The sequence below is a fragment of the Marmota flaviventris genome, chromosome 10 (assembly GCF_047511675.1).
Source record: "Marmota flaviventris isolate mMarFla1 chromosome 10, mMarFla1.hap1, whole genome shotgun sequence".
In the NCBI taxonomy this organism is placed as follows: domain Eukaryota; kingdom Metazoa; phylum Chordata; class Mammalia; order Rodentia; family Sciuridae; genus Marmota; species Marmota flaviventris.
Genome location: NC_092507.1, coordinates 101,346,667 through 101,371,129, shown reverse-complemented (window position 1 = coordinate 101,371,129; position 24,463 = coordinate 101,346,667). Strand labels below are relative to the sequence as shown.

At 49.7% G+C, this 24,463-nt stretch overlaps 2 protein-coding genes across 2 annotated transcripts; both read left to right on the top strand.

Annotated features, from left to right (window-relative positions):
- The first annotated feature begins 6,819 nt into the window (after positions 1 to 6,819).
- Eps8l3 (EPS8 signaling adaptor L3) lies at positions 6,820 to 17,279 on the top strand. The gene is made up of 18 exons (XM_071618773.1): positions 6,820 to 6,850; positions 6,982 to 7,046; positions 8,767 to 8,925; positions 9,181 to 9,330; positions 9,459 to 9,514; positions 9,608 to 9,747; positions 9,823 to 9,938; positions 10,095 to 10,218; positions 10,300 to 10,361; positions 10,575 to 10,649; positions 10,952 to 11,100; positions 14,450 to 14,531; positions 14,790 to 14,824; positions 15,406 to 15,520; positions 15,742 to 15,870; positions 16,175 to 16,248; positions 16,727 to 16,859; positions 17,118 to 17,279. The coding sequence occupies exons 1-18, from the start codon at positions 6,820 to 6,822 to the stop codon at positions 17,127 to 17,129; spliced, it is 1,707 nt and encodes a 568-aa protein (XP_071474874.1). The 3' UTR covers positions 17,130 to 17,279.
- Positions 17,280 to 21,505: 4,226 nt separating this feature from the next.
- On the top strand, positions 21,506 to 24,463 carry Gstm3 (glutathione S-transferase mu 3). Its single transcript, XM_027922055.2, has 8 exons — positions 21,506 to 21,614; positions 21,958 to 22,033; positions 22,391 to 22,455; positions 23,108 to 23,189; positions 23,275 to 23,375; positions 23,695 to 23,790; positions 23,882 to 23,992; positions 24,279 to 24,463. The coding sequence occupies exons 1-8, from the start codon at positions 21,567 to 21,569 to the stop codon at positions 24,375 to 24,377; spliced, it is 678 nt and encodes a 225-aa protein (XP_027777856.2). The 5' UTR covers positions 21,506 to 21,566; the 3' UTR covers positions 24,378 to 24,463.

Genomic DNA, 24,463 nt, shown 5'->3' with positions numbered 1-24,463 from the left:
AGAAGCAGAAGTGTGTGGGTGAAGGTACAGCCATGGCCAGACCCAGGGAGAAACCAGGGGCAGGCTACCTCAGGCCACCAGGTCCTAGACAGTTGGGCACTGTGCGTATAGTGATGGAACCAGCTCTCTCCATCTCCACCCTGCCCCCACCTGACACCCAACACATGACACACGTAAGCTGGGCCCAGGCCAGGCCCCACCCTGCAGATCATCAAGGGCATTTACTTCCTGGAGGCTGAAGCAACTCTTTCCCAGCTGACCTGTGGTTCTTCTTCAGCCTCACACTCCTGAGAAGCCTACTGTGAATCACAGGTCAAGGTCCAGTGAAGGGTTTTCCAGATGTCTCTGACAACCTTTCCTTTAGGGCTGTCAGGGCAAAGGGAGCTGGGAAATCCAAGCCCATGACCATCTGCCTGGATGAGGGGTGAGATGCAGAAGGAAGAAAGGAGGAGGCATGTGTAAGAGTCCCAGGATGGGCCCAGGATGAGGAAGCCCAGAACCACGTGTGTAGTGTGGGGGCTGAGGAAAATCTAGATTGACATCTAGCTGCCAGGGCAATTAGAAAAGGGAGGAGCCAGGCACAAACACACCTGTAACCCCCGCTAACTTGGGAGGCTGGGGCAGGAGGATCACAACCTTGAGGCCAACCTAGGCAATTTAGTGAAACCCTGCCTCAAAATAAAAAAAAAATAAAGTAAAAAGGGCTGGGGATGTAGCTCAGTGGTAGAGCAACCCCTGGGTTCAATCTCCAGTACCACCAAAAAAGAAAAAGAAAAAAGGAGGAGAAATACTCCTTAGCACTGGCTTTGGGGTTTAGGAGACTAAGGAACCCAGGGAACTCTAGGAAAACAGGGTGAGTCTGAGGTCCTGACCCCAATCTCCCATTCCTGGACAGAGTGGCTTCCAGGAGCACCAAAGGCCAGTTACTGAACACAAGTCCATCTCCTAGCTGCTAAAAGGCAGTCCAATGAATTAGGGACAAGTTGTTGAAACAAGGGAAAAGACTTCATAAGCCTGCAAAACTAAGATGGAGACCAGCACCCCGAGGGACCATTAGGCCTAAGTTCCAAGCTCCTTTTACCCCTGGCAAGGGGCATGAAGTGGGGGTCGGGTTAAAAAGAACCGATGCTTGGAGACTTATAAGAGCCCATCCAGTGGTTGGGAGTGGGACACTGTGAACCTGGTGGTCGTAATCTGTTGACCAATGATGCCCCTGTAAATATTTAAAAATAGTTTAGTTACTATTATGTTGGTGTCTTCAGCCTTCAAGGTGGAGGAGAGAGATTAGGGAATTTTCAGGAAAATCAGCCTTTGAACTACCAGTTCTGGACCCACAATTCCTAACAACTGATACATCTATGCACAGAGTGGAACAGGAACAGTCTAACCCAAAGGATAAGCCAGCCAAGGAGACAGATGGGATATGAAGGCAGTCATGCTAAGCTTATGCCCTGTTAAGTCACCCGCTGGACATCTGCAGGCCCAAATAGAGTGTCAGTGGCCTTCAAGTCCCTGAAAAGTAACTTGGCAACCATTATCATAACCTCTCTGTCAGAGGTGTCACCTACAGCAAAGCCAGGGAAAGGCTAAAGATATTGCTCAGCTCTATAACCGCCAAAGTAGTGATTTTAAAAACAAACTAAAAGCAAGTGAAGCTAGAGGTTTTCCTTAGTTTTACCCTCAATTACAGGGCTGGCCTTCTCTCCTGAAAATTCCCACACCACCCCGCCCTGAGAATTGGCCATCAGCCCTCAAGTCGCCCTCCCCCAGCCTTCTTCCTGCGTCTCCGTGGGGGAGGCAGCACAGAGAGCACAGCAGGAACCAACCAGGACAGGGTCAGACGGACCCATCTCCTCCCAGGCCTCCCAGAGGCTCCTCAACCCACACTCACCCATCACTCCTCCAGACCTGCTCTCATTGACCTCTCCACTGGCAAAATATCTCCCACCCTAGGCACATGGGAACAAGCGTCCACAGCACCCATACTAGCCAAGCCTCTTGCCTCTACGGTGCGTTCCTTCATCGTCTCACCGTCCCCACCTCCTCACACTCCACCCTGCAGCCCCCTCCTCGCTCTAGCCCCTACTATACCCCCAGGGGACTCTCTCTGGACCACCCATGACTGCCACATGGATAAATGTACAGGTTCTGCCCTCTTGGTAGCTCTGTTCCAGGTGTCCTCTTGAAATACTGTCCCCTCCACATTCTCCTGGGAGCTCGCTGCCTCTGCCCTCCTCTTACCTATCAGTCTCTCTCCCCCTCACCAGCCTCCAGCCGTCTACCCATGGCACATTTGTCCTTCCTACAGGCAGCCTGTCTCCATCCTTGCTGCCCTCCTGCTGCCTAGGAGGGTGTCCTTTGTGACTGCCACAGCAGCTGCTCCTTAGGTTGCTCTGTCCACCCCCAACCCCACTATAATGCATCGACCCCCACAAGGCCTGAGAGACCATCTAAAACAGATCAGCACCCGCGCTCCGTCACCTGAGACCTCTGTGTCCTCTGACTGCTCTAGAATGCAAGCTGGGCTCCTGGCCTGCAGGGCTCCGTGTGCTCTGACCGCTGCCCACCACTCAGGCCCCTCTCCCCGCTCACTCCACCCCAGCCACCCTGGCCTCCTGGGGGGCCTTGTCTGGCTGCTCTCCTTGCCTGGCTCCTTCCCTGCCCTCTGACCCAGCTCCAGGCTCCCTCCTCAGAGGATCTCCTCCAACTCCTTACATCAAAGCAACCTCCCACGCCCCACTCTCATCCACATCCCCTTCTTTATTTCCTTCCTGGGACCCTGATTATCTTTATATGTGTTTGTTTCTTTTGCCTCTGGAATGTAAGCCCCAAAGGGAGGGACCTTATCTCTCTCCTTGACTCCTCTGTCACACTCAGAGCAGCAGCTTGCCTCTGTGCCCTGGCCAGGGATGGCTTTCCCAATAGCCCCAGCGAAAGAATGAACAAGTTCCCCCCACTGTAGCCTCACAGCTTCTGGAAGATGCTCCCAGGTCCTACTTCTTTCTCTCCCACCAGGGTCCCAAATTCTGCCTCAGCTGGGAATTCTTGAGCACCTGGGGCTGTCTTTGGGCCCAGGTGAGGGTGGCCTGGCCTCTCCATTCTTCCTAACACATTTTCCCCCAGGGAGGCTTCAGTCTAGCAAAGGTTCACAATACCTGTCCCCAAAGAAGCCCCAGTCCCAGCCTCCACACTAGCCACAAAGGGTTCCTCACTGAGGAAACCTGCAGGCTCCCAGAGCACCCCTAAAGAGCACTCTGCTCAAAGATGTCATGTGGAACTCTGCAACAGATTAAGTCCCATCTCAGCCTGTCCCCATGTCCCCCACAAGAGTCCCTGCTGTGCTCACACCGACATGGGAGAGTCCTGCAACAGGATGGGACCTGGCCTGAGCTGGTTAGGAATGAGGTCTTGACTGGGCACCCAACTCAGGGCTAACAGTGGAATGTGACCTTGTTGGAACTGGGGCTGGGACTGGAGGAAGCAAAAAGGCACAGACGACCCTGTCCTGAAAGAGGCTGAAGGAGGTCCAAGAGGCTAAAACCCAGGGAATAAGACAGCCAAGGAGATCAGGAGGGCTGGTTCCCATGCAGCCATGAAGAGGTGCTGGCCCAACAGGCACCTGACCCCAGGCCCCAGGACCCTCCCAGTGACCCTCACCAGTTCAGGTAGGGGAGGCCTCTTACTGGGATCCAGTCCCTGGACTCCAGGCCATCCAAGGTACTATTTGCCAGGGTAGGGGTGGCAGCGCAGGCCAGGATCTCCTGGGCTGATCCCAGGGAAGCCAAGGACAGGATGCAGGCTGCAGTTGGAGGCCACAGGACTCTGTCCCACAGATTCAACACCTGCAGGGCCCTAAGCCTCTGTCCCAGGAAAATCAATTCCTACCTGGCATTTCCCCTCCTCTCTCTTACCCTCCTGCTTCTCTTTTGGTTTCTGTTTATGCCAAGCCTCCCTCACTGGGCTGTGAGTCCCCAGAAGATGGGGATCCTCATCTGCCCTGGGTGCCAAAGGAGATTTTTAAATACAACAACATCCAGGGGGTATACCTCGGTTTTCCGTCTTTGCTAAAGCCAGCCAGAGATCTGCCCCGGGTCTGGGGACATGAGGTAGGATGGAAAAGGAAAGAGATGGAAGAACAAGAACAAGAATGTGGGAGTGGGAAGGCTCCCTGCTGGGTGGACTGACCAAAGGAAGGAGGAACAGGGTGAGCCCTCTGGACAGTAATTTCAGCCCTCCATTAATGTCCACAGTGTTCTAGTGCCTCTGTCCCTATCTTCTTTGACAGGTCCATGTCCTGTCCACAGGCACCACCTGGCCATACATGGTCATGTGCCCATGGATGGAGCACATGTGCAGACACAGCATACTCACCAGTCCACATCTCCCCACATGCCTGGGACCCACTTCCAAGTGGCCTGTCCCCTGATCATAGAACACTCTGCAGGCCAAAATCCTCTTTCCTTCTGCTCCTGGCCCCCGTGCCTGATGCTGACTTGGGCCCCAGACAAGGTACTCAAAAGGCAGAAGGACAAAGGGGTTACACCTAAGGCCAGAGGACAGCAAGGAGGAAGCTAGGAAGCAGAGGTCTCTGGCCAGGCTCAAGGCACCTGTCGGCACAGGTGTGTGTCCTCTTCAGTGCTGGGTGGGTGGTGGCCTGAGAGGTTTCCCCACCTACCAGAGTCCAAAGAGCACAGGTGTGGCTGCCTCCATAGCCTCAACACCACGGGACTTACTGCTCACCTGGGGCCACCTGCTCACCAGCAGGGTGCTGCTTGAAGCAGCTAGCAGAGGACCAACTGCTGGGCACCAGATCAACTGCTCAAAAGCCAGACCCTTGGGCCATCAGTCACCAGAGGCATTGGCACCCAGGTAATGGGCCTATCCCCCAGGGAATATCAGGGCCTGGTGCAGCCCCAGAGCAGGGCAGGACAGGTGGGGAAAACTCAGGAGCTTTTCCAGGCCAGAGCTTCTCTCCAGCCTATCTGGAGATGCAGGCAGGAGGTTCAGGCCCAGGGAGGGTAGGACTTAGCTGCTGACTGGCAGGCTAAGAAGCAGAGCAAGGGGCTCCAAAAGTCCCTCTGCAGGCTTCCCCCAGTGTCTGTGATAGAGATACCCCTTCCCTGCTCCAAGCCCCTACATTTGGGGAAGAAATGGCAGAACAACACTGCCCAGCTTCCCACACCACAAGGGGCCAGGCAGGCCAAAGCCAGCCTCCTCTCCTGGGGTTGGGATCTTTAGAGCAGCTGTTTCCCTACCTCCACCCACCCACAGGGACCCACAGGGACCCACAGGGACCATCCTGGTGTGGGGGAGCAGAGAGGGGCTGAGTAGGGAAGCACTCATTTCTTTTCTGGTCTAGAAACAGGAAGTGTGTCACAGCCTGAGAGAGGCAGGAGGAGGGGAAGAAGATTTCCAGCACCCCTTCTTTGCAGAGGAAAAGGGGTCCTCCCAAACAAGGGAACAGAGACCTAGCCGCCTCCTGCAGTTTCATAATTATTCAATGACGATTCATTTTCCCATCACTGATTCATCTGTTATTTTCATAACAGTCATAATAAATGGGTGTTGGTGCTCTCTTATACTTTGCCCAGGGTATTCCAGGCACACCACGCAGATGTGGAGTCCCACAAAACCAACACCTATGCATGATGCATACACACCTCATTCAGATGACACCCACTCTTGACCCACTCATGACTAGCCCCCACCCCACCCTGCACATTCACACACCACATTTAATTTGGTTTTGTTTCAATGGATTGATGTTCTAGACCCCCTCTGGGCCAGCTCACCACCCAGTAACAGGGACACATAAACAATTAAAACATAGAATCTGCAGCCAGACAGGTCTGGGTTCATTCTCTGTTAAATAATCACTGTGACCTCAGGCCTCAGTATCAGAATCCTCATTCACTAAATGGGAATAAAAACAAAACCCACCTAGTAAGTTTGTTCTGAAGATTAAATGAGATATGGAGGATAAAGCCCATAGACCAGTGAGCAGCAGTTGGCACCAAGTCAGCATGAGCAGATGGTGGTGAAGACTGAATGTTCATGAGGGGCTTGGCAGCAGTCTCATAGTACTAACTACGGGGGCTGCTGTGACTACCACTGTTGTCACAGAAGAATGTACAAAGCTCAACATGGCATTCAGGGGCAATCTGGAAAGGGTGGTAGTCAAGGAGGAATTCGCCAGGGAGGTGATCCATGGGCTGGATTTAAATAGCTGAGGTTGGGAGGGGCTCTAGGAGAGGGTATGGAATACAGGGTAAAGATAGGAGTATTGGTTAGATGTTCAGGGAAGTGCAGATCATTGATAAGTCCTACACCATGGTAGACAGGTACATGTAGGTGCGCACACACACAGGTGCATACACTCCTGTTGAGAGGGTCTCCAGCTCATGGGATAATGTCAGCTTCCTCCTGGTCTGCAGAATTGAAACAGGACTGGACGAGAAGATTTGGTCTGGCAAGGAAGGCTGCTGAGCCCTCTGCCGTCCCTACAGAAATGGGTGCAGCTTACTTATCTGGCATCTTTCACATCCAGGCCCAGTCTAGAATCTGGTCCCAGATCCAAATAATGGGAGCCTGGAGCCTGACCTAGGCTCTCCCTTTCCTAGTCTGGCCCTCCAGGGCCAACCAAGATGGAGGGCTCTGACTGCAGATGGCTCTGGAAAGACCCCTGGAGCCAGGGCTTTGGTCTGCTCCCTGACAGTAGCAGCCCTCTGTCCCCACTGGGCCTGGTACTCCTCTTGCCAGCTCTCATGGCTGTCTCTGTTTCACTTGGGGTTCTAGGTAGCTGGCCTCAGCAGCGTCACCATGTCCCGGCCCAGTAGCAGAGCCATTTACTGTAAGCTCTCTCTGAACCCTCTGCCCTGCTGAAGCCCCTATCCTCTGACCTTTCCCTTCTCACACCCTGCAATTGCCTAAGCCTCATCTCACTCTCCTGCCACCTCCTGTCCCTGACTTTTTACCCTGCAGTGCACCGGAAAGAGTATTCCCAGAGCCTGGCCTCAGAGCTCACCCTCCTGCAGCACAGGGTGGAGGTGAGTACCGCCAGAGCCCCAGGTGGTTTCCAACTAAAGCCAAGTGTCTCTGTGTGTCCAATGCCCTGCCAAAATAGAGATGCCTCAAATGTTCCTGCTGTGGAAGCTAACAGCCTGATTTGGCCTAATCCTGTGACTTGGATCCAACCAGCCTGCAGCCTAATGAAGCATCTGCTAAGTTCTGGGGAGGAGGGGGAATGGAGGTGGGCAGAGCAGGCTCAGATAGAGGTCTGATCCCCAGACAGTAAGAAGTAGGAAAGGGATAGGCCTAGAGACACTGAGAACCTCCCCTGCCCAACCCCATTTGTTCCAGATGCACCCCCAACCACACCCACTGCCAAGGAGTTGCTCTTTGCTCAGAATGGGCATGACTGGAGGAGGGAAAGTATGAGGTCTACAGCCCTCTAGGATTTGAGGAGCCACTAAGAGGGGAGTAGCTGAGTCTGAACTCCTGGGGAGTGGGGTGACCCCCCTCCACTGATCTGCTGGAATGGTGTCTCTGCCACGCACACCCCCCAGAGGGTATCTGCTACTTCAAGATCTAGTTACAGGAAGGGCTGTCAGCACCACAGTGAAAGCAAAGTGCAGGCTACAAGGGTGTGGTCAGACCAGCAGGCACTGCTGAGGACATGGTGGGGGACATAGCATGTGAGGGAGAGACCTCCCCCACCCCAGCAGTCTCATGTGTTAGGGATCTAATGCAGATAACAGGGAGCCACACTGGGGTGAGGGATAGACAACATCAAGGCAGAAAGGGCTGCCCCATTTGCAGGGGAGAGGCAGGAGTATTCATCTTCTTTATGGGGTGGGGCTGGGAACTGGCTTCATAGGAGTTAAGAGCAAGAGGAGACATATTCAGGATGACAGGGACACCAGGCCCATCCCCAGCCCTACTGCTTCTACACGGTTCACATTGTCCCTAGAGGGTGCTATTGGGATCTGCCCTTCCCCCTCTGCTGCCTGAGCTGTTGGCAGGGTGAACAGAGAGAGGAGCTGGACCCAGGGAGGGATGGGGAGCTGCCAGGGTAGAGAGGGACGGCCAAGGGGAAAGACAGACACCAGGTAAGGGAGGAGACTGGGACAGGCAACACGCAGCTGGGAGAAGCAGGGTGAGGAGTGGGGGGGGTGGTGTGGGCGGTTCTCCTGGAGGAAGTAGACAAGGGCAACGACCCACCAATCATCAGGCTAGCAGCAGGTAAGGACTTTTGTGGAGACTAAGATCACTATGGATCTCTTTGGGTAAGAATCAGGAAAGGTGGGCTTGACCCTCTTCCTGAGAGACGAGGTGCTAGATTGGCAGAGGGTAGAAAGGCATCTGGGTATGAGGAACAGTATGAGCGAAGGCACAGCGACAGCAACGCTGATCAGTGAGAAGACCAGGCTGGAGGGGTGGCATCCCAAATGCAGCAAAGGAAGCCAAGGACAGAGCCCAGGGATCCTCTAGCCCACTCAGAAGTTCAGACAGTATATATATGTTCAGACATCCAGCAGGACACATCCGCCCCACAATTGTCATTCCTTTGGAGTCTTAAAATCCCTCATGCAGCCCCTTAGCCGCAGCCCTGGAGGCCCATCCCTAGCCCTACTGCTTCTACACAGTTTACATTGTCCCCAGAGGGTGCTATTGGGATCTGCCCTTCCCCCTCTGCTGCCTTCCTCTCCCACCACCACCCCCTTTCAAAACTTCTCCTGGTTTGGCCCCTTTCCTCTCCCTTTATAGCATCTGATGACATGTAAGCTGGGGGCACAGAGAGTCCGGGAACCCAAGGATGCACTGCAGAAGCTGCAGGACATGGACACACAGGGCCGAGTATGGAGCCAAGACCTGATCCTGCAGGTCAGAGATGGCTGGCTCCAGCTGCTGGACATCGAGACCAAGGTCAGCCCTCCCACTGTCTAGCCCATGCTGTGGAAGAGCAAGTGCTAGGTGCCTCCAACAGCAGCTACCTCCCATACTCAGCAGACACCCAGGCCTACGAAGAGATAGGAGATAAGGGTTGGGGATAGAGGCACAAGTCAGAGCAGATGACTCCCCAGATCCAGGCCACCAGAGGGTAGGGGCAAACCTATCAGGAGTTTCTAGGAGCCATACTTAGTTCTTAGGCCTCATAGTTGACTTCTTCACCTGGCCCAGGAGGAGCTGGACTCTTACCGCCTAGACAACATCAAGGCCATGGATGTGGCACTGAACACCTGCTCCTACAACTCCATCTTGTCCATCACTGTGCAGGAGTCTGGTCTGCCAAGCACTAGCACTCTGCTCTTCCAGTGCCATGAAGTAGGGGTGAGTGGCCAGGGGTGAGGTTCAAAAACCACAACCATTGTGTGTGCAGGTGCATGTGTGCATCCCCACCCCACCACGTGCGTGCATGCGCACACACACACACCTTGCCTGACTGTTGTTTCCTCCAGGCAGAACGGCTGAGGACCAGCCTGCAGAAGGCCCTGGAAGAGGAGCTGGAGCAAAGGTAAGCAGTCTCTGCATAGCCAGCAGAAGTGTGGGCAAGGCTTCTGTCCCGAGAACCTTGTCAAAGAAGTGCCCTTCACCATGTCTTCAGTAGACCTCAATTTGGAGGCCTTCACTCAGGCCAGAACAGATGGAGGGGACCATCTCTGGAAAGGTCACTTCCTTTGGAGCAGGCACCCTCTCTGGAGCGGGGGCCCCTTCCAGAGCAGCCCTATCAGATGACCCCAGAGCACAGTAAGTTTTGCGGACAGGGGCAGGTGGAAGAGAATGTCAAAGGAGTTCTAGGCCCATAGTCCCATTACATCGCAGGCATCCCACCATCCCCAAGGCCCCTGTCACGCCACCCCAGTGCCAGAGAACCAAGCGCCTTCGCTCGGCCTCCTCCAAGACGGTCTCCATCCCCAGAGGATCTAGAGAGAGATGAGGTAATTGAGGATGGTCTTGGGCTTGCTGAGGCTTCCCGGGCCCAGGGGAAGAGAGTACACCTGTTCTCCCCCTCACCCAGGAGCCCAGGGCCCCAGGGTGGTCAGGGCAGGACAGTCCTAACTGCCCACTCACGTCATGGATTGTTTGGGGCCCAGGAGGTGCTGAACCATGTCCTAGGGGACATTGAGCTGTTCGTGGGAAAACTGAAGGAGGTTCAGGCAAAGACCAGCCTTAAGAAGAAGAGAAGACTTAGGAAAAAAAAGAACAAGGAGACTGAAGGTGAGTGCTGAGGGCCAGGGGAGAGGAGTGGAGTTGTCCTGAGATGATCTGTGAATGCTGCCTTTGTCCCTGCTCCCACAGGAATAACCCGGGCACACTACATTGACTGCTTCCAGAAGATCAAGTACAGCTTTAACCTCCTGGTCTGTGGCTCCCCACCACTTCCCCAGCCTTCCTCCCCCAACAACCCTACAGTCACTGGTCTCTGGACATTCTAAGTTTTTCCTTTCTTCAGTTGCTCCCCTTCTTGGGGCTTTTGGAGAGTCCTAGGCTCTTAGCTGAGGCATAAACAATTATGGGGAACGGAAGATATTGCAGGATGAAGTGTGGTGACAGACATTGCCCTGTGTCCCCAGGGAAATCTGGCCCTCAGGCTGGAGGAGACGAGTGCCCCTGAGTTTGTGCACATCCTCTTCAAAACTCTGGACTCTGTGAGTAGTGGGAGGACAGGGTGGAAGAGGGACAGGCTGAAGCGAAGCAGGAGCAGAGGGAGGAAAGGAGGCTGAGAGAGGGTAGAGGGAGGCCATGGGGATTCCCTTTGCTCTGCCCAGCACACCCACCTCCTTAACCCCAAGACCACATCCCTCGTGGGACCAGCACCCCCAGAAGACTCTATGAGCAGGGGTCAGACATGAGGACCCTAGAGTTCTGCAGCAGATGGGCAGCTGATCAGGGCTGGAGAATCTGGGCCTTTCTGTCCTAGGCTTCCTGACACCTTCCATCACTCCCCCAGATCCTGGCCCAGTGCCCTGATGCTGACCTACCACCTCAAGTGGTCTCGCCCCTCCTCACTCCCAAAGCCATTGACCTGCTGCAGTCCTGTCTGAGCCCATCTGAAAATAACCTCTGGAAGGGGTTGGGTGTGGCCTGGACCACCAGCCGGTGAGTGAAGACAAGGCCTGAACTGAATTGGGGTTGAGGGGTATTGGGGAAGGACCCAAGAGGTAGCCAGGCACTATGTTGTCACAAACCAGAAATATTTCAAAACAATTTGGGGACTCTACATGAAGTTCCCAATTCTTTATTAAGGTCAGTGTGACCAATTAAAAATATATATATTATCACCTTTACTCACTATGAAAGGAAAAGCATTGTCTTAGAAAACAACAATTCTTCCCAAAAAGGAAAGATGCCAACCTCATTTTTGTCAAGGCCAAAGTGAAAACTTTATCTTAATCCAGCCCAGAATTTCAGAATTACTGTCATAAGTGATGCTACAAATGTAACATCAGTAAGACTTGGCAACCATTTGGTAGGGCCCCAGTTAGGAAAGAAAGAGATGCCACAAGATCCCAAGCTGACATAAGCATTTGGCAGGAGGACAAACTGAAGAGAGCCTTGGGGGGTAGGGGAGGAAACTGGCTCCCCTGGCTGAGCTGAGGTGTCAGGGGAACAGTCCACAGAGGCAGGGCAGCCGCCCCAGGTGAGATGTCTGGCCTGGCGGTGGTAGAACCTGACAAGGGGGGCCTCGGGGAAAGGCGAGCATACCCGTGGGAGCCCCAGAACTCACTTTAATAAGCACAGTACTTTCTCTTCCACAAGGGAAGACGGCAGGACAGTGGGAAACTTAAATGCAGGTTGCAAAAGGAAAAAGAAATCCCAGGGAGTTAAAAGAACTACAAGGACAAAGAAAATAAAAACCAAGAAAGAAGAGGGGATCAGAAAGATAGAAGTCAATGGGGAAATAAGCCAGTTTTCCTAGCATGCCTTTTGCCTAAAGACAGAATTTTTAATTCAGCCCCATTCAAAGGAGTTTTCATCTAGTTTGTTAAAGACATGAATCAATTAATGCAATGCATGTTTTTGATTGTGGTAGAATACACATAACAAAATTTACTATTGTAACTGCTCTATGTGCATAATTCAGTGGCATTAAGCACATTAATAATGTTGCACAAGCAACACTATCTATTCCTAAAACTTTTTCATCATCTTAAACAAAAAGTCTATACCCACAAAACAATAATTCTGTATTCCCCCACCTCCCCAGCCTCTAGGTACCTCTATTTTATTCTGTCTCTCTACATTTTCCTATTATGAGTATCTCATGTAAGTGGAACACATTATTTATTCTTTTATGACTGGCTCATTTCACTTAGCATGTCCTCAAGGTTCATCCACATTATAGCATGGGTCAGAATTTCCTTCTTTTTAGTGGCTGAATAATATTCCCTTACGTGAACATGCCACATTTTTTTATTCATTCATTTGTCAACAGATACTTGGATTCTCATAACAATATTCATTTGTCCAGAATATCATATGAGCTAGTCTCAGAGTCTGCTGATTCCCATGGCTATGCTGGGTTCACACTGTCTAGGGAGAGAGCCCTGGCATCTAGCACCAGCAAGGATAAAAGAGAGGTCCTGCAATGGACTCAAACCAAAAGACCTCAAGTAATTTTATTCAGCCACTTTAACATTGAGCAACCATGTTAAATATATATTTTGTGTTTCAAAGCCCAAGTTTATTTCAAGAATTTGAGAGCTGGGGTTGTAGCTCAGTGGTAGAGCTCTTGCCCCTCACACGTGAGGCCCTGGGTTCGATCCTCAGTACCACATAAAAATAAATAAATGAAAATAAATATAAAGATATTTTAAAAAATAAATAAAATACAATCCTTAAAAAAAGAAGAATTTGAGACCCTAGAAAAATGGATCAGAAGATTTTTCTTTTTTTAGGGGGTACTGGGGATTGGACTCAGGAGATTTACTGCAAAGCTACATCTCCAGCCCTATTTACTATTTTTTATTTAGAGACAGGGTCTTACTAAGTTGCTGAGGCTGGACTCAAACTTGCAATCCTCTTGCTTCAGCCTCCCAAATTGGGATTACAGGTGTGCACCACCATGCTGGACTGGATGTGATTTTTTAGAAAGTATCCTTAAAGATGCAAAATAACTCCAGTGTTCATAAACTGATATACACTTGTTAAATAATATATCAAGTCAGTTATTCCCCTAGATGTTTTCTAATTTCCTAAAATAACCAGAAATTAATCATTGCAACAGAAACACAGAAAATAGAATAACTATAGAGATGTAAAAACTCTAAATAGAGTTGAATTTCTGACAAATTATATTTCGATGACTTGATTTTAGACAAAATGACCCAAAGCTATGGGTCATTGAATGCTGTGGTAATCCAGAAGGATGGAGAACATCTGAGGCCATTGATTTGACAGCCAGGAGATTATCAGGATTTTAAATAGTCTGGTTCCAATAAAGCAATGACAGAAAATCTGATGCTGGAGTAATGACAGGACCGAGGTGAGAACGTGTAGGTAGGGTATTTAGGTACATTCTCAGGAAATTTGCAAGGAGAGGGTTATAGGTCCACAGCTTACAAGGAGTTGTAAGTGGGTCAAGGGAAGACCTGAGCATCTTTCTAAGGCCAAGAAGAAATGACCAACAAAGAAGATTAGAAAAGGGAATAGTCTCTGTGGTCCACTGAATAAACATTTCTTAGCTGCAGCTTATGCACCAGCCACAGTCCTGGGGCGACAGCTCCCAAGGAGTTCAATATAGTAAAAAAACAAAACAACCCAGACATGTAAAGAGCATGTGCAGTAGAGAGTGAAAGGAGCACTAACCCACAGGTACACCAAGTTCAGGGGAAATATTCACCTGGAGGAGGCAGGGAGAGTAACGTCCCTAAGAGTCGAGGGCATTTCCCCTGCAGCCAGGTAGTGGTTGTCCATGCACAGCAAGCCTGGAAGCCACAGATGGCACACAGATGGGCCCTGTGTGGTGGGCAAGAGGGAGGCTAAGAGGCAAGAAATTGCCCCATCCTGGTGTCAGCTAGAACAGCCCTGCCATGATGGTCTAAAAATTAGAGTTCCACACACTATTTAGCTAGAGAGACCTACTGTGAGGACACTGAAAACAGGTTAGAAAAACACAGCAGGAAACCATAAGGGGGCCTTTAGGACCTAACACTCTGATTTCTACCACTTTAATTCGAACGCCCCAGCAAAGCCACTGTTTCCCTAGGGCAGTGATACATCTGCACTTCGTGGGTGGTGGTAGGGCTGGTCCACAGATCCTGCGCTGTGAGGTTTGCTCATCCTTAACCATATGCTCCTCTGTGGGTGTTCTGAGACCTTTCATCTGTGCACAATGGACTATGCCCCCCATTAAGATCCCCGAGGTTAGGCCTTGTCATCTCCTCCCTTTCTACATCCCACAGCCTTGCACAGAGTGGACAAGGACTCTGATTTTTTCTCCCCCCAGGGCTGACTGGACAGGCAAAGAGCCTCCACATTACCAACCTACATTTTATGATGGCTGGCAACCTCCAGAGCCCTCCTCCTTGGTAAGAGATGCTGAGCACAGAGTCCTATCCAAAGCCTTGGACTCTGGCTAGTTTCTACCATCCCCATGGTCACATGACCACTAGGCCATGTATGGGTTTATGTGAGGACCTGTGTCCATCACTGTGAGGGTGGCCAGGAAGGGGATGGGAGAAAGCTGTGAGAGTAAAGGGGGGGGGGGGGGCGTGTCTGACAGCCACTCCCTATCACCATGGTGGTTGCTTCCTGCTCTTACTCACTTTCTGTTTTGTTCCCTACAGGCACCCTTAAGGTATCAGGACTCTATTGCCCTCCGGTATGGTCCGAGGCTATTAGGGACTGAATTGGCATGGGGAGGGAATGAAGGGACTAAGCCTTTTGATCTCTGGATCTCTATATCTCAAAGACCCTCTGAGCTCTCTTCTTAGTCGACAAGGACATACACAAACACATCCTCCCCTAGTTTGGATGCAAAAGCAGCTTTTGACCTTCCTAGGTTCCAATCCCTTCTTCTCATGATACCAACCATACACATCTCTGGTTTCCCAGAGCTCAGGTATAAAGTGCTCACAGCAGAGCTCAGATGTAGAAAATTCCACTGCTGTAAATGTCTTTAGAGATCAATGATATTTCAGACCTCTCTTGTCCTCAGAAACCTCTACCCCAAGCCCCACCTAAGATAGACCTCCTATCAAACTCTATGGAACCATAAAAGTCACCACCAGATGTAGCCAGGAGATATCTGGGGTTCTTGGTGGTTGGACAGGTGCTCAATTTCTGAGGCCCATCTCCAGCCATCCTCCCTCTTTCTTTTGGCAAAAGTGCTAGGTTAGGGAGTACCTCACGCTTTGCTCAGGAGGAGACCTACAACAATGGCCCTCAACCTGGGGATACCAGCATCCCACCCTCCAGCCCTAGACCTGTCAAATCAGTCCTGAAAATGCAAGTTCTGTATGAGTTTGAAGCAAGGAACCCACAGGAACTAACTGTGGTTCAGGGTGAGGTGCTGGAGGTAAGGTCTGGGCTTGACGCTAGAAAAGGAGGTGGTGGTTGGTGGGAGCTACAGGTAGCCTGGACTGGGCAGTCTGGATATGGAGCTGCCAGGGTAGGGGGGCCTAGAGACGGAGAAGGAAAGTGGGAGAGGGCTGGGAGGGAGAAAAAAAAAAAAACCCTTGTGTGTTTTCCTCCTGCTTGGACAGAGGTTTGGGTAATTGAGATGGTGACTGTTGGCAGGTTCTGGACCACAGCAAGCGGTGGTGGCTGGTGAAGAATGAGGCAGGACAGAGTGGCTACATTCCCAGCAACATTCTGGAGCCCCTGCAGATGGGAGGCCCTGGGAGCCAGGGCCAGTCACCCACACGGGTACACTACCTGGCCTAAGCTATCCAAAAGGCTTAAGTCCTGAGTTGGAGGTCAGGGTGGGGAGGATTCAGTGACAAGCAGAAGAATTAGTTCTGGTTTTACTTAATCAGTTCTTACTGCATGTTAAGTTTGTTATTGGGTCAAAGCAAGTAATAAAACAGGGTTCCTATCAGACCATAAAATCATAGGCTGTTATAAGTGATCCGATGGAAGCCCAGAGAAGAAACCTAGGGTTGGGAGGTATGTGTGTTTGTGACATGATCTCTGACCCCTTATTTCTCCACCCCCCGCCCCACCAATCCAGGCTCCAATGCTTCGACTCAGTTCAAGGCCTGAGGAAGTCAAGGCTTGGCTGCAGGCAGAAAACTTTTCCACTGTGTAAGTGCACAGTCTGAAGGGCATGGAGAGGGGACCTTAAAATGGGCTCTGATGATGACTATGGAAACCCAGAGACCCAAATTTGCAACTGGCCTCCACTGTGCTTGTCAACTCCATCTCAGATACAGGTTCTGCTGAGTGAAAGAGATCAGAGGAAGGGTACTTGCCTAAACCTAGGTTAGGGTGTCAATGGGGTGCTCCTGCCATGGTGAAGGCAGCAAGCATCAAGATAGTGAACTTGGGGGAAGAAAAAGCTGACAGCTCAGCCATGCCTTCTTACGAGATACTTCAAACCTGGATGTTCTGACATCAGCTGATGCCAAACCAATTGGCTTACACCAACACTTTCAGATACCCCATGCTACAAATCATCCTGGAACCCCAACCTCCAATCCTAAACAGCCCTTCTCTACCCAAATACTCAGGCCCAGCATCCTTCCACCTGACCCTTGGTGGCTTCTCCTGTTTTTGTTCACAGCACGGTGAAGACCCTAGGGTCCTTGATGGGGAGCCAGCTACTTCACATGAGACCTGGGGAGCTACAGATGCTGTGTCCACAAGAGGCCCCACGAGTCCAGACACGGCTGGAGGCTGTCAGAAGGATGCTGGGGGTAAGGACACTCTGGGGTCCTGGCTCCTGCTGAGAGGGCCTGGTCCTCCCAGCAAGAGAGTCCGAGTACTGGGTAGACAAGCCAGCAGGCCCAGTCCTGGGTGGAACTGAGTGTGGAAGGTACTGAGCATGAGATAGTCCTCCAAGGGTGTGGCTTCATGCATTCAGGCATGCCTCGAGGCTCCAAGCTTATTGGTGGCAGGACCTCTGGGGCTCTCTCACCTGGCAGAGCCTCATCTGAATTCTTTTCTTCCCTCAGATGAGTCCTTAGGCACCATCTCAAACACTTCAAGACCAAGGATGTCTCTCCTATGCAAGATGGAGTATTTGATATTTTAGAACCCTGAGAATTCCTCTTCCAGCTCCTCAGTTTGCAGCAAACCACACAGCTGGAGAGCTCACACAGAAAAGAGGATTAACAGGCCCAGATGTTGTGGCAAATGGTACCCTTTCTTGCTGTGCTGGGATCATCCCCAATTACTACCTATTTATTTTACCTCTTTCCTAAGTCTGGCTCACTTATGACTAGGCCTGTCAGGAGTTGGTTTACTCCCTCATCTTCCCAATAAAAGCATCTTCAAGTCTGTTATATGTCTCCCTTGCTGCTTCTTCTGGGCCTTATGGGAGCCAAAGACTGTGAGGTAGGAAGATCTGAGGTATGAAACAGCAGCAACCTTACATTCGTCACAAGGTCAGATGATCTGAATGGGAGAAAGAATTCACACTACAACCTGGAACTGGGAATCAGAATTTGAGAGCTATGGTCCAAGTTCTTCTTTCTAAGCAAACACCAAAATGAAGCTATGGTCACCATCCCCACCCTTCTGTGTATATGTCTCCTAATACAGACCAAGGCATCCAGCACGGCTGAGGGCACAGAAGTAGTAAAGAGCACCAGGGTGACAGCTGCAGGTTTTAACCATCACTGGTTGATGGTCCAGAGAATCACTAAATAAAACAAGGCAGGTGTTCCAGGAAGTTGTTAACTTCCTCTTTCGATGCAACTTTGCCCCTGCTGTTAAATGAGCCAACCTTAAGTTCCCTCCCCAGTTTCTCTTTAGTGACAGAGCATAAGGAACTGATAGGTGAAAGTCCCACAGTCAGCAGTGTGAACTCCACCAAGTCATCCCACTTCTGGGTTCCTGTTCTAAGATTAGGTGAAGAGTGTGGATTGGCTGTAGCTTCCAATATCTTTTAATGTAAGTAACCTACTTTAATCTCCAAACTGTCATGGTATGAACACTTATCTCCACATAATCAGAGTTTTACTTTAATTGGTTTAATCTACAATTATGAATTCAAGTCTACCTTGAGGGTTTTTAAAGTGTTCCTTAGTCTCTCAGCTGAATTTGTCTATGACCTTAACATTGTCTGGGGCCCAAGTTGCCCTATTTTTAGACTGCCTAGGTCATTCCCTCAACTTTCCAGCTTCAGAAAATCATTCCTTGTAGGTGGTAACACAGAATAGGAAAGCAAAAATTCCCTCACAAGAGAAAAAGGGCAAAATCCTTAGGGTCTGACTTGTTAAGGACAAACATAGCCAAAAAAGTTAATTTCTTAGAATGAGTCAAGGCCCATTGCCCCTGAGGCCTCATAGAGTTGAAGGAGCACTGGCCACAGGGAAACCCTACAGGCCCTGAAAAAGGAATAGTATCTTAACACATTGTTCCCCAAGTTTCAGAGAAAAGACTGAGGTGAAATGATGGGCTGCCCAAATACAGTGGCACTACCACAAGTTAGTATTAGACATGAGTCTGAACCCCAGATCATCCTTGGGATCTTAAGTGACTCACCTAACCTCTCCAGGCCTCAGTTTACCTCCTATAAAATGAAAATAACACTTACTTTACAAAGTTGTTGTGATGCTTAGATTGGAATAAATTACCTAACATATATGAAACACCTGTGCTATTGCCTGGCATATCATAGCTATTCAAAAAAAAAAAAAAAAAGCTAGTCTTATACCTCAAGTTAATTTGGGACTAGCCCCCTTGTTCTTTTGGGAAAAGAAATACAGGCTTTGGGCTAGGGCTGTAGCTCAGTGGCAGAGCACTTGCCTAGCATGTGTGAGGCACTGGGTTTGATCCTCAGAACCACATTTAAAAATAAATAAAGGCATGCTGTCCATCTATAACTATAAAAAAACATTAAAAAAAGAAACACAGGCATTATAAATTCATGCGTCCCTATGTTTGCACTTTTCCCCCTTTTTAGCAAAATGTCTTTTTAAAAAGTCCTAAGTTTGCTTTAGCTGAACTAAAGGGTTGAGATAATGTGATCTCCCATACCCAGACTAGAGGAATAGTGGCTTGGACCTCTAGGTGGCCATGCTGTGCAGGCCGGACAGGAACCCTGAGAGCAGCTGTAGACTCCCCCTCTTCCACTCCTCCATAGAGTTCCCACAAATCCTCTCTCCTGCTCAACACTGACACTATTACAAATCTCTACCCCTTTTACATTCTCATGAGCACTGCATAAACACAGAGGGTAGTTCTTCTCAAGACTGCAGGAACCTCCCACAGATCTCTTGCTGTATCAAGATCCCCATGACACCCACATTGCTAAATCCAACTGTTACTTCTCAGTCTTCATTTTCCTTGACCGAGCAATCCCATTAGACATAGTTGTTCATTTCCTCCTTCAAGGGTCTTCACTTGGTGTTCCTCCTGCCTCCCTGGCCAGACTCCTTTTCAGACTTCTTTCTATCATTCTCCAGCTTCTAAATGTTGTGCCACAGCACCCCGAAACCTGCAGATCTCGTCTCTTCTCCACTGCTCTCACTTCCATGGCAATCTCTTTGGTCTCACTGTTGAAATGCTATGTGTACAATGATTCCCTGTACTTACCACTTCCTTCTGCCTGGAGATCTCCCCAGCCTGCTGCACCCACAGCCCCCACAGCACAGCAGCTTGATCTCACACCTGTTCAGGTCTGTGCTTAAAGGTTAACATCTCAGTGAGACCTACCAAAATTCGTTCTTCAAAAACACAAATCCCCTTCCTGCTGGGGTTCTCCTACCTTTCCCCACCACTATTCCTTCTTATTCTCCTCTGCCTTCTCTCTCTTTTCAGTACTGGGAGTTCACCCTTGGGTTGCATTTACCACTGAACCACATCCCCAGCTCTTATTTTAATTTTATTTTGAGACAGGGTCTCGCTAAGTTGCCCAGGCTGGCCTCAAACTTTGGATCCTCCTGCTCAGCCTCCCAAGTCTCCAGAATTACAGGGATGTTCCACCACAACCAGCTTTAAAATATCCCCCACTGCCTGCCCTATCCATTGGGAATCAAACCCAGCACCCACTGAATGCTCGAAAAACTCTCCCACGGAGCTATCTCCCCAGCTGTATTCCTCTTTAGTTTTCTCTAGCATCTAAAACGGTGCTGCCCATGATAGGCATGTTAAAAACATTGCTGGGTACATGAATGAGTGAAGGCAAAAATTATAGTATCTTTCCTTCTCCAATCCACACTACACAAAGAAGCTACATTAACTTCTCTAACGGACATTGGCAATATCACTCACCTCAGCACAGCTTCCAAATCTGCACTGTTCAATAGAGCAGTCATGAGCCACATGTGGCTACTGAGCAGGTGAACGGTAGCTGGCTCAAATTGAGACTAGTTTTAAGTGTAAGATACACACTGTGTATTGAAGACAATACAAAGAATAAAAACATTTCGATAATATTATACTAATTATATGCTGAAATTACAGTACTTTAATACATTGGGGCTAAATAAAATGTATTTATCCACTCACCTGTTTTTACCAGAAACAAATATTTTAAATCCTATGTGAGGCTTCCACTACATTTCTATTGGACAGTATGATCTAGATACTCCCCATAGACCAGAGGAAAAAAACTTCAAATTTCCCTTTCTCATAGTCAAGGCCCTTTACAACCTGACCCCCACATGCTTTTCCCATCCTCCCTCTCTCTGTGCCTCCTCAACACTCATAAACCAGCCTACCTCGACAGTACTTGCTGTTTCTTCTAACACACATGTATTTCCCACCTTCCCGTATTTATTCTGCCCTACTGCTGCCTGGAGTGCCCTTTGTGGCAATGCCCACGGCCTATCCTTCCTCAGTAACCTTGCTCAAATGCCCATCTCCTCCGTGAAGCCTTCCTAGAACCACCCTCTGTCCTGGCCTGAAGAGATCTCTCCCTCCAAACTATCTTAGGTGATGTCTTGTGCCCTGAATCACTTCCTACTTGGCGGTTTTATGGATTTAAGTAATTAATGGGTTTAACATCAAGCTCTCATTCCCCAGTCCTTCCCCGATGCTTAACAGTGGAGCCAAAGATGGCGACTCAGCTGGGTGGTCAGAATCCGGTCCAATTATCACGAACTGTTCTAGTCCTCTACCGCACCCATGAATCTGACTCTCCCTGGGTAACTACTGCCTGGTTGCACTTCCCGCCCTGGCAATATTAACTACTGAAGTGAGGCTCCCGCCCGTGGGGAAGCACAACTGCATTAAGCGAAGGTTTTGCACACCTGCGGGTCTCCTGCGAGACCGCGCGAGGGCCTACTGCCCGCAGAAGTCGCGCATGCGCGTGATATTGTGGCCATGCGGAGGGCGGGAACGAGGGCGGGGGCGGAGTCGGGCGGCTCACGTTGGCCCCGCCCAGATACGTCGAATATAAAACCTCGCCCTTGCGGTTTACCCCCAGTCTTTGAAACCCCGCACGTTGCTTCGCTATGTCGTCCACGTCGTCTATGGTTCTGGGTTATTGGGATATTCGCGGGGTGAGTGCCTTCGCAGTTGCCCAGCAGCTGCGTCAGAGACGGGGAAGTGGCCAGGGCTCTGGGGCAGCGGCTCTGTGAGAAGAAGCTGTAGGTGGGAGCCCTTTCGCAGCGAATACCATCACCTGAGCTGCCCAGCCTCAGACGCTGACTACCCCCGCCCGGCCTCTGGGATCACTAGGCCCGGCGGGGAGAGCCCAACGGCCGCCAGTCTGTGGGGGTCGCTTAACAACCGCCTCCAGCCGGTTACAGGGTCTTTGGCAACCCTGTGCCGGGGAACGTTGGCGGGCGGGGGTTGGGCGCGGGTCGGACCCGCGCAAGCGCTGATGGGGGCTGTCTCCTGCAGCTGGCGCATGCGATCCGCCTGCTTCTGGAGTTCACGGATACATCCTATGAGGAGAAACGGTACATTTGCGGGGAAGGTAATATCACTTTGGAACTCATACACCATTCCCCTAAACCAAGCTGCCTCCACTGTCCTTGTCTTCCTGTGCCCAGAGTGGCATCACTCCACTCTGGTGGGACATCTGCCCCTATCACCAGGGAACTCCTTGCATTGCTGTGTGAGAAGTGCGTACTTTACATCGACCTGGGGATTCTCCTTACCTCCATGGCCCCAACCCCTTCTTAATACTTAATCGAATGGTTCACAGAGACTAAAAGGTGAAGTTTGGGGAGCTGGGTATTAGAAGTATTAGAACTAAGTCATTTCTAGATCTTTCCACTCTCTCATCAGGTGGGCTGTTAAAGATGTTGAGTCCCATTTCTCTTTCTCACAGCTCCTGACTATGATCGAAGCCAATGGCTGGATGTGAAGTTCAAGCTAGACCTGGACTTTCCTAATGTAGGTGTCCTAGGGAGAGGAGTGGGCAGAAGGGAAGTCCTTCAAGTATATCCATTTTACTGTTTCCTATTCTGATCTGGGAGGGTCTAGAATAGGGGTTCTTAACACGGATAGAAGAGATAAAAGGATCCTTGAACTAGAGAAAAAAAAAATTACATTTCATTTCTACTAACGAAAGTATTCCTCCATTGTGAAAAAGGGTAATAAGCAATGTGAGTTATTAGCTACATCTGTGACTTTATCACTAGTAAAAATCAGGTATTTTCATGCTCTAATAAATGTATTTCAGATATCTCAAATGTTATATTCATCACTAAAATTACAGTGGTTATTACATCCCTTTGCTATTACATTAATAAGCACATATTACTTTAGCACAATTTTGCTGTAAAATGTTTTATAATTACCTAAATACATGCAATTTGCATTTTAAAACCTTATTCTGAAAAAGGTTTCATGGCATACACATATGCACCCAATATACCTAGACTTAAGAACCCTTGCTAGAATCAGGTGGAACCCATTACTACCTTCTACCTAATTTTTTAATTTCTCTTCACACAGCATCTTCTCTCTCTTGTTTACCACCTTGTCAGTCTCCTCTTCCCCGGAAGAAAGAGATTGTCCATTTGGCTTCTCCTTTTCCTTCCAGCTTCCCTATCTCATGGATGGGAACAACAAGATCACCCAGAGTAATGCCATCTTGCGCTACATCGCTCGCAAGCACAACATGTGTGAGTTGGGTAGGGCTGGTGAAAGAAATCTATTTGCTTACAGTGGGGTATATGATTTCAAGGGTGGTTATTATTTGGCCTACAGGTGGTGATACCGAAGAAGAAAAGATTCGAGTAGACATCATGGAGAACCAAATAATGGATTTCCGCATGCAACTGACTCGCCTCTGCTACAACTCTGATCATGTGAGTTTTCTCAGCAGGCATCAGCTGAGCAAATTTCCTTTCTACTGTTGTTCCCACCAACCCAATCTGTAAGAATAGGAAATAGAACTTTTTTTTTGGGGGGGGGGCGGGGGGTTTGCATGTTTTTGTCATGTAATTCTGATATGGGTTCCTCCACTTTTCCAAACCTTTTCTTTCCATTCTGCCATCTTGAAGTGAAGACAGTGAGAAGGAAATCCCTGGAGAAGGGGCTACAAAGTGTCCATTCTTAGCCTGTGCTCTAATTTATCTATATAGATGCTGGTGGTGGCTATTCTCACTGTCTTTCCCTCTCTTCCAGGAAAAAATGAAGCCTCAGTACTTGGAACAGCTACCTGGACAACTGAAACTATTCTCCTTGTTCCTGGGGAAATACTCATGGTTTGCAGGGGAAAAGGTAGGAAGTAGAGGAAAGGAGAGGATAGCTTTCTGTTTCTGCAGGTGTTCGTGAACTCCCCACACCTAACCATCTTATTTTCTCCTTCTAGCTTACCTTTGTGGATTTTCTCACCTATGATGTCTTAGACCAGAACCGTATGTTCGAGCCTAAGTGCCTGGATGAGTTCCCAAATCTGAAGGCTTTCATGTGCCGCTTTGAGGTAATGCTGTCTATAACTTTCTTACAGAAACATTCACAGGCTCCTTAGGCCCTCAGGGTCCCACTATAGTAGATGCTTGTCCAATACCATCTTTTACCTGAAGAGGTTGATGGCTGTATTACCTCTGTGCTTTCAAGTCTTGGGCAGGGTTTCCACACCCCAAAGTCATAGTCTACAAGAAATGGAGAAAAATTGGAGGCAGGCAGCATGTGGATATTGTTGTTTTGGTTTGAGTCTGTTGGGCTAGGTAAGGGTCTTTATAAAGTTTGGTGTGCTTTCCCTTCAGGCCTTGGAGAAAATAGCTGCCTACTTGCAGTCTGACCGTTTCTTCAAGATGCCCATCAATAACAAGATGGCCAAGTGGGGCAACAAGTGTATATGCTGAGCAAGAGAAACAGCTTGTTTTGTTCCATCCTATACCTAGGGGCCTACACTCTTCTCTGCTCTTTCCAATAAATAGCTCTTGGGTTA